Source organism: Heptranchias perlo, chromosome 32 (genome assembly GCF_035084215.1).
Source record: "Heptranchias perlo isolate sHepPer1 chromosome 32, sHepPer1.hap1, whole genome shotgun sequence".
Classification (NCBI taxonomy): Eukaryota; Metazoa; Chordata; class Chondrichthyes; order Hexanchiformes; family Hexanchidae; genus Heptranchias; species Heptranchias perlo.
The window spans coordinates 11322686-11332607 of NC_090356.1; the positions used below are offsets into that span (position 1 = coordinate 11322686).

General features: G+C 40.7%; 1 protein-coding gene across 1 annotated transcript in view; it reads left to right on the forward strand.

The window, feature by feature from the left end:
• The window catches only part of tmem201 (transmembrane protein 201), a 128722-nt gene extending 118853 nt beyond the window's left edge, over window positions 1–9869 (forward strand). Inside the window, exons 8-9 of the mRNA XM_067970337.1 lie at window positions 1162–1233; window positions 9789–9869. Coding sequence (XP_067826438.1) covers window positions 1162–1233; window positions 9789–9838 — 122 coding nt within the window. The 3' untranslated portion in view covers window positions 9839–9869. The remainder of the gene's footprint in view (window positions 1–1161; window positions 1234–9788) is intronic.
• Window positions 9870–9922: the final 53 nt, after the last annotated feature.

A 9922-nucleotide genomic window follows, 5' to 3' on the forward strand; every position in this document is an offset into this window, starting at 1 on the left:
GAAATCACACTGGTCAGTACCGCAAAAGAGCGAGTTTACATTTTCACCAGTTTTGTTTCAATTGTGACTCTCCTCCACTTCGATTAATGTGCAATGTCTTTTGTCAGAGTTGGGATACTCCTTAATTCTCTGCTCTAGCTCTGCAACTTTGAAGGTGGAAATATATCGCCGTTCCTTCATCGTCGCTGGGTCAAAATCCTGTAACTCCCTTCCTAACAGCACTGTGGGAGAACCGTCACCACACGGACTGCAGCGGTTCAAGAGGCGGCTCACCACCACCTTCTGAAGGGCAATTAGGGATGGGCAATAAATGCCGGCCTCGCCAGCGCGCCCACATCCCATGAACGAATTTTTTAAAAATACCGAAAGGAATCCTTTCTATTTTTCAGCAGAATCTGCTATTTTATGGAGAGGGGGTGGGGGGGGGGGGGTGAGCGTATTTTGTAAAATAGATGATGATGCAGACTATACCTCGGCATAATTTCTGGCTTTAATTCCTTCTAAGATTTACAAGATGCGTACAACAATCTTTTGGCGAGATTAAAAGCATCTGAAGCATTCTGTGCCTTAAGTGTTAGATTGCCTCGGGTAGTAGCAGTCTTGCCTGAGGCAGGTTCCTGAGGAGTTGAAAAAGTGCTATATAAATTAATGCAGATTAAAATGTAATCCATACAGTAATAAAATGTCCTCTAATATATTGTACTGTGGCATAAACTGAATTCTCACTGGTAAACTGTCTCAGTTTTATTTCTCATGAGCAGTACTTAAACAGCGTGTATTGCTCTCATGCTTGAGTTATTCTGGACCTCATTATTTGTTGGATAAATTGCCCTATTCGCCACTCTCATCAAGCATGCACCCTTCATGTACCAGCATGCTAACTTGACAAAACTAGAGGATTGGTGCACATATCTATCTTTTTGTCTGTCAGCATACTGTGTGCTTTTGTGAACTTTCAGATGAACATGTATATAATTGATGCAGATTACTGTGGCCATCTGAACTTCAGAACAGTTAATTTTATTATCGCCTCTTAATTATTTCCAAGTTTTTTTTTTAACAGCAATATTTAAATATTATTTTAAGCAGCCAGAAGTGATGAATATTTCAGATGAATCCCAATGGTTTGAGACTAAAGTTTATCTTGATGTTCATTAACAGATTCAGGCTACTTGTTCAGTGGAAGTCGCCCACCATCCCAAACAACTGTGTGCAAGGATTCACCTTCTTCAGGTAGGTTTATATATAGCACAAAAATAGCTTTCAAATTGCTGCAAATATATATGCTGCTCAATGATTGTAAAGTAAGATGCACTAGGAGTTGAGCAACAGGAAGAGGATTGTGTAGTATGATTAGACCAGGAGTAGATTGCAGGCTACTAAGACATTAACTGATTACTTCATCTCCCCAACGTGTAATATATCAGAATCAGAGAGTCCGAGATTCTTGGCAGCAAAAACATTTTTTAAACTGCTTGTATAGCAGCACTCATTTACTTTGGAGAGCATTGTTTATGAGTCAGCTCCCTGTGTTTATACTACTAAACTCAACTCTGTTATCATGGTGATGGAATCATAGACCCAGTTTTTGTGACTAAAACAGCACAAGTATAAAAATAGCTTACATCCTATAATATGATGCAATAAAGCAGCGGGGCTTCAGCTTTGCTCCTTGATGGTGCCCTCACCTCTTGAGTTAGAAGTCTTTGTGTCCAAGCCCCATTCCAGGGTTTAAGCATTCAATCCAGGTTGACACTTCAGTACAGTACTGAGGGAGTGTTACATTGTCAGAGGAGCAATCTTTTTTGAATGAGGTGTTAAGCTGAGGTCTCGTCTTCTTGTTCAGGCAGACTCAAAAGACCCCATGGCACTAACCAAAGAACAACAGAAAATTCTGGTGTCCTGGCCAACATTCATCTGTCAACCAACACTATCACATCAGAATAATTGGTCATGTATCTCATTTGCTATTTTTGGACTTTGAGGGTGCCCAAATTGGCTGCCACATTTGCCAACAAAACAACAGTAACTACTTTTAATTTACTGTGTAGCACTTTGTGATGTCCTGACGATGTGAACATTAAATAATTGCAAAAGTAAATTACTGCAGATGTTGGAAATCAGAAATAAAAACAGAAAATGCTGGAAACTGATAGTTCATCCTGCTGGTGATCCACTGAGTGTTTCCAGCATTTTCTGTTTTTATCAAACTTGTATTTATATAAAATAATCAAATGTATCACTATTGGAAAAAACTATGGCAGATGTACTATCTAAATAAGTTCTGTAAACTAGACCAAAGTATAAATTAAAAGGTCAGTATTTTCATGCGAGTAGTTTAAAATAGAACACATCAAAAAAGGGGGCTGCCAAACACACATGGTCCCTCCGGAATTTCGGTCATATTATTTCCTGTCATGAAGTTCGAAACACACACTCCTGTTTTCTTTTTCATTCCTTGTGCTTTTTGAATATTGAAGGAGGATATTTTTTTTTAAGTGTTTTTGAAGTCCTGGTTTGAGCAGTTTGAACATCTTCCTCCATAATCTACGTTAATTAATCTGTAAAAAGAGGGGCGCTATTTCCCACATCAAGTTAAGGTCTCATTTTGCTGTCAGGCAGACACTTGATGGAAATATTTTCCCAAAGGTGGTCAGGGGTTGGGGAGAATATTAGGGGTAAGGGGGTAAAAACCAAAGCGTCTTGCACTTTTCCCACTTGCTTCGCTTACATGAGAACCTCATGTACAGGATCAGAAAAGACCATTGAAGTTTATCAGATTATTCCCAAAGTCTAGAAAACATCATGTGGTCCTGTGTTTCTTGTACCCCCTCAGTCATTTCTCTCACTACCTTCACTTGGGTAATGATAGAAGTACACTTTGCTAGGGCAGGATCAGATAAGCTGCTGTGGAGAAAAATGGTTTGAATGCACAAATGTCACAATAACAGGAAAGTAGCAGCAAAAAGGTTTAAATTACGGGGAGGGCCAAACATAGTTTGGATCGTGGAAGCTGAAGAAATGGAAGGATAAACGACATGACTTAACTTTATTGAGAATGTTCAACAAATGCCATTCTGAAGATAGTAGACTATGCCAGTACTTGATACCGCAAATGAAGTGGAGCGGAGTATACATTTTAATGTACATTCGACCCCAGATAACATCAATCTGTTCCTCCACATTTCAAACTGGAATGACAACAACAACAACTTGCATTTATATAGCGTCTTTAACATAGTAAAAAGTTCCAAGGCACCTGCGCAATTTTTGCTACCTTGTAAGATCCTCACCAAAACAAAACACTGCCACTCTAAGGTCAATGTTTATATGCCTAATTAATGAGACAAGGATGACCTAAAAAGAAAGTGAACAAGCGTTACAATGTAAAACTTCAAATGGAATTGAAGGTTATGCCAGTAACACATCACATTGCAGTTTTTGTCAATTTGCACAGGGTTGGTTAGGGTTTAACCCAGTAAAACTATTGGTAACACTGCCCCCTTTGTATGACAGGCTCGCCTCTGACAGCAAACTCATATTTCGATAAGAAGCCCCACTTTCGGTACTGGGTACTTCCAACAAAACGTTACAGTGAAGGCAAAGCTAAATGCCTGCAACCTCTGTCATTTACCATTGGGTCTGTCACTATTGGTCTGCCCTTGGGTGGAATGACCTGTCAACCCCTCCAAACAAACCAGCAACGCACGTTTGACGTTGTGTCATGTCAGCTACGCTGATGGTAGTAAATATAACCACACGAACTGCATGTCCTTTTCCGCCACACAAGCTGCTAACAGGGTAAGTTCACCCTTGAGATTTCTTTGTGCACACTGATAATGGCAGCTGTGGATGTAAGCTTGTCATGCTGTCGTTACACCCTCCTGCCAGTGGGGGTGCGATGATGCCACCACTGGCAGGAGGGTGCTTTTACAGCATGACGAGTTTACATCAGATTCCATTATAAATGTGGGCATAAGAATTTATAATGGAAGAAGTTGATGATAAGTGTATGTAATCATAAGATTTTTGATATATTATAGCTGATCTGTGACATTGCACACAGAGGAGCCAAGACCAAATGTAGCCTTCAAATGAAGCAGGGTTAGAGACTCAGGCATCCAGACGTAATTCAGTCCCCTTTTTAAAGTCACAAATTGTGTCCTTTTATAGTTCCATTTCGAATTCCTTTGTCCACATTTATCCTGGAAACTACCTACGTAAACTTGTCAAGCTGTAATTGCACCCTCCCACCAGTGGTGGCATTGCAGCGCCTCCACTGGACAGTGTGTGTAATTACAGTATGATAAGTTGCACAGTCATTGTCCATTATAAATATGGACATGGGAATTTAGAATGACGGGAAGTGTGCACAGATGTGAGACTTTGAATATCTCATAACAGATATAGAGGTAAAGATCGATGGTAGGTTAACAAGGTAAACGGTCAGTCTGCATTACTACCAGAAGGTGTGTGTGTGAGTGTGTATGAATAGTACAGATTCTCATATTTTGTGCTCACCAGCCCTGTTAGTACAACAGGCTGACAGATTTCATGCACTGTTGTGGAGCTGTTTATAAGCAGGCTGCTAACTTGCATTAAGGTCACATTGACATGTTGACTCTTTTTTTTCCAAGAAGCTGAATTGTTGCTTTCCTCCCCAAACAAGAGGAAGTGGTTGACATCTGTGTTTTGTTTTTGACATCTACGAGACTCATGATCTCCAACATTGTGACATCAGAGCACTGGGCTATGTACTAGTATGTTAACAGGAGTTTCCGTGTAAAGTAGTGCTTTGAGAGTGGCAAAAACTTACTTTTCTTATCTCAGCTTTGCTTGTAGCTGGAATTTAGAGTGAATCGATTAGGAATGTCCCACTAGATTGTGACTGTTCCTTTTTTTAAAAAAAATAGATTCACAGAGATCTAAACACTAAATTCAGATTATTTCAAATAGTAATTATAATTGGAATGCTAATAGCAGTAATGAGCTTCAGTGTTTGCAACTCGTGCCCAAGAAAACACAGGTGTGCAAAATCACTTCTATAATTAGACCACACCTAGGGAGACAGTCAATAGAAAAGCTGCATTCTTATCACGTGCTGTGCCACAAAATACAGGCCTTAAAAATAAGGTTAAAATTGTTCAGTTATCCTGAAAGTGCTAAAAAAATAGTCTTGCTTATCATATAATTATTGTATCATTGTGCGAAATACCGAAGAAATTTATCAAAGAAACACATGTGCTTTCCCCTAACACTGGTCACAACATAGAAACAGTATCACAACAAACAAACCTCCAGAGCACTGTTTGAACTACAGGTGAAAATGGAAACCACAGAGATTATATTTTTACATGTATAAATGAAGACGATTTTTATTTATTTTTTGAGGAATTAGGTGCATTCAAGAGAATACTGTATAAATACAGTGACTGGATCACAAGATAGGAACAAAATGAGGGAGGCTATTCAGTTCTTCATAGCTTGTTGATTCCAAAGGAGCTTATATTACCCCTGGCCACTATCCAATGTCTTATTCCAGGACAGTATTAATGCTGCTAAGATTTTATATTGTCTGTGCAATGATGGTGGTTATTAGCATTTCAGATACTCCCGTATGATGTTTCACTGAGTCGTAGGACGTGGGTTTGTTGCCCCATTCCCCACTCACTTGCGTTCATATTGTTTCTGGTGAGAGAAGAAAATACCCAGGCGAGCTCCCATGTACAAATAATACATGGTCATGCAAAATGAGCACGTCCAGCACAGGTAATGTTATTGGAAATATTACTGACAAGGGGATGGCATAGCGTCTTGGAGCTTCAGGGCACATCACCATGGAGGTGGTATGCTGTGGGTTCAGTCCTGTCGTTCCCCACACAGTGAACTGTTGACCTCATCTTTGCCCAGCATTTCCCCGCGAAAGGACAAAATCTCGCCACGGATCACCGCCGCGGTAGGATATAGAGTGGTGTTGGTGATGGAGGCCTTGGAGAAGATTGTCAGCCCATCCTCTGAGCTGGGGAATGAATGTAGTGCAGGGAGACTTCACAAAGAGAAGAACATTAAAAATCAACTACAAAGAGCTAATGACACACATGGTTTGAACTCCTCAGGTAAATTGAAGGGCTGCACTGGGCTCTATTCTTACAGCTGTGATCCGCGGGAGATCCCAGAATATTAGCATTCCGCAATCCATTATTGCCTTGTACACCAATAGAACAAGGGTTTGAGGGACTGAATGAGCCTTGTTTTTTTTTAAAAAAAAGCTTCCATCCATCATCTCGCTACTTTCCTGGTGCCAAAAGCAGTATGGGAGCTCCATAAAGATCTTGGCCCTCACATTTTACTAATTGTATCCCAATTTTTTTGGAATAAATACAAAAATCTGGTGAAAGTTACAAAAGTTTTAAATACACTGATTATTCTCAGGGAACAGGAATGTACGCGACTGGCAAAGACTACTTGGTTGGTTCCAATATCTCGGAAATGTATCCCATGATACCTCTCATACCCCTCAAACAAATCTTTCTCCAGGCACTTATCGAACTGGCCTTCAGAAAATTTGAATCAGCTTCCACTGCCTTCCTAGACAGTCCATTCCAACCCTTTCGCCACCTTTGTAAAGTAATTCAATCTAAATTGTCTTTTCACCCTGCCTCTTCCAAATCTGAGGCTATGGATTCTAACAATCCGTGATGGTCATTTCGCAATAGACATTCTGTCGTGTATTTCTCCCTTTGCAAAAGATTTATGATATGTATGTTCATTTTTTATAACCATATTTGTTGTATAAAACCTTCTATCAGGGAGTGTTAAATCCTGGAAATGCTGATGCTTTTTAATGGGAGGGGAGGGGATAGAAGAAAAAACACACTGGACCAAAAAACAGTTACCTAATCAAATGGAAAAGCATGAAATAGCTGCAAAACTAACCTCAGCATTTTTTTAAATATGCGCTCTCTTTCCGTCTGTCTTTCTTCCCCCCCCCCCCCCCCCCCCACCCTTCCAAAAAATGCCCACTCGCTAGAAGCAGGTAGAGTTGTGTGGTGAAGTACATCTTGCTGTCTTTTTCTTGTCACCTCAGTTAGTGAAAAGGCTGCATTGTCATGTCACGAAGCTGAGTCCCTGGAATAACCCAGCTCTGAAACTCTGGCTACTTGGTCCCAATTAAGGAAAGGCTGCGTTACACTAGATCACTGGTTTTTAAACTTTTCTGTGCAAATATTGGCATACTCGAGTGTTAGTTCATCAATTTGTGGCATTTTTAAAATGGGGTAGTATATTCCAAAATATACTATTTGATCAGTGAATTATTGATGTGAATTATCAAGTGGAAGAAAATAGGCTCTGCAGAAATATTTTTATCTTTTTCATTACCTTCCAGTGATTAGCATAATGTTATCAGTCATACATTCAAGCAGTGAAGGTTACAGTTCAACAACAACTTGCATTTATATAGCACCTTTAACGTGGTAAAACGTCCCAAGGCACTTCACAGGAACATAATCTGACAAAAATTGACACGGAAGCAAAGGAGATATTAGGACAGGTGACCAAAAGATTGGTCACAGAGGTAGGTTTTAAGGAGCATCTTAAAGGAGGAGAGAGCGGTAGAGAGGCAAAGAGGTTTAGGGAGAGAATTCCAGAGCTTAGGGACTAGACAGCTGGAGGCACAACCACCAATTGGAAGGATGAAGGAAGTGGGGGAAGATGAACAAAAGGCCAGAATTGAAGGAATGCAGAGTTCTCAGAGGGTTGTTGGGCTGGCGGAGGTTGCAGAAATAAGAAGGTGCAGGCCAGGGAGCGATTTGAACACAAGGATGAGAATTTCAAAATGGAGCCAATGTAGATTAGCGAGCAGAGGGGTGATGGGTGAATGGGACTTGGTGCAAATAGGGAGAAGAGCTCAAAAGTGAGGAGCAATAATTAAAATAGAGATATAATTAATGTGTGAAAATGTTGCAAAGTGTCATTGTTTTATAGGTATGTTTTAAAGAACAATGTTTGAAATTTTAAATGGCGTGCATGTGTTATGAGGAATGTAAATAATTTTAGCCATTTGGGTAAAAGATTTGAGACCATTAATTGTGTTGAATGCAACTTTGGTGATTCCATTGAAAAAGGCTTCATGTTGGCAAGAGTTAGCTGGCAAAAAGTGTTGGCAGCAGTGTTGATTGCAAGATGGTAAACCCAGTTCATGTGATTCACGAACATGTGGTGAAGAGTCTTTGCAGAGCAACGTTGTTTATTTAAGCATCAGTGAGGCATGTATGTAAACAAAGTATTTTTGCACAAATTGGAGGTCCAGGTGCTTGGCAGTAAGAGGCAATGGGCTGGACACAGGATATGGGAGAAGCTATGAATGTGCACAAAAGACTTTCTTGCCCCCCTTTCTGCATCCCCCAACCCAAAAGGTCAGTCAAGGGTCTACCAATGGGATGGGTTGTGCATGAGGACATTGCAATTTAGTTCAACTGAGACTGCCAATTTTTTTTCTAGTTGTGGCAAAAAGATACAACTATTGAGATCAGAACTTCAAGTTTCAGCTCCCACTTCGTTGAGAGACTATTTCTCTTCCCTGTAAGTGAGAGTCAAAGTCTTCCTTTTTAATTAGAAAAGTGCCCAGTTGTGAAGCAAGACCAATATTTCCAGTGTCAGACTCATTCCATGCTCAACACTACATAACACTCATCGATCTTCAGTTCCTGCCGATCACAGAACTGGAATGCCTTGAAGTGTAGTGATGAGTCAAGTTAATCATCCTGAGTGATGAGGTGTTTTCTGATCCATACTTTTTGTCACATGAATGTCGTGTCTGGTGCAAGTGCCATTCTCATGTACAGAATATGTGTCATTGTATTTACTCAACCAGCAACCACTGTGCACATGAGTGAGTACAGGTGGTGCATACCAACACCATGGGTACAGGTACTTGGGTACTCTGAGAGTGGGACAGACTGTATGTGGGGGTGATGGAGGAGCTGGTATCTGAGAGTGGGGCGTACTGTGTGTGGGTGACGGAGGAGCTGGTATCAGAGTGGGACAGACTGTGTGTCATGCTCCTGATTACGTGAATGGCCAGAATTGTACATTATTAAGTATGCACCAAATGGAGTAGCATCACCCTCTCCCTCTCTGTCTCTCTCTCTCTGTCTCCCTCCCTGTCTCCCTCCCTCCCTCTCATACACACCCTATAAAGCTCTGGCAGCAAATTTAGGAAACCTTAGGCAAGTGATGGGCAGAAAAGAAAACTCGAAGATAGATGAAGAAAAAAGGGAAAGTAACCAAGAGTGTCGAGTGAAAAACAGAAAGGTGAAGTGATGGATTTTGGCTAAGGATTATAAGCGCGACCTCTGGTTTGGGGTTGGTTGGGGGGGTGAGGCGGGCATTTTCCTCCATCAACTTTTTTGGCATTAGTTTGCCCCTCTCTCTCTTCCTCTCCCTCTGAATTTTGGAATTGCTCCCAGCATTCCCCACAACTTTATTTGTGGTTGAACCTCTCCTAAGGATTTCCCAGTTCCCATTTCCATTTCAGTTCTTTTTTCAGAATAAAATCATTCTGTAATTGCATTTTCTAATCCATTTAGTCTTGTTTCTCTTCTCTTCATTTTGAATTGTTTCTTCTCACTTTACAATCTGATTTTTATCCTGCCATTTTTTTAATATTGTTTCCCTCTCCTGTGGCATTAATAATGTTGCTTTTCTTCTTCCTCTGCCTTTTTATCCTTTTGTTTACTGCCTTCGCTTCTCTTTCCACATATTCTCTGTGCTTGTGGGGTGGCAAGGGCGACGCCAAGAAAACGCAGCGAGTGTCAGAATAAAGCTGAACTACTGAAGATGGACAGGAGGAGGCGAGAAAAGCACAGAAATCCCGAGCAGTGGAAGGGAAAGGAGAAACTAGTGGAGAAACAGGACCACC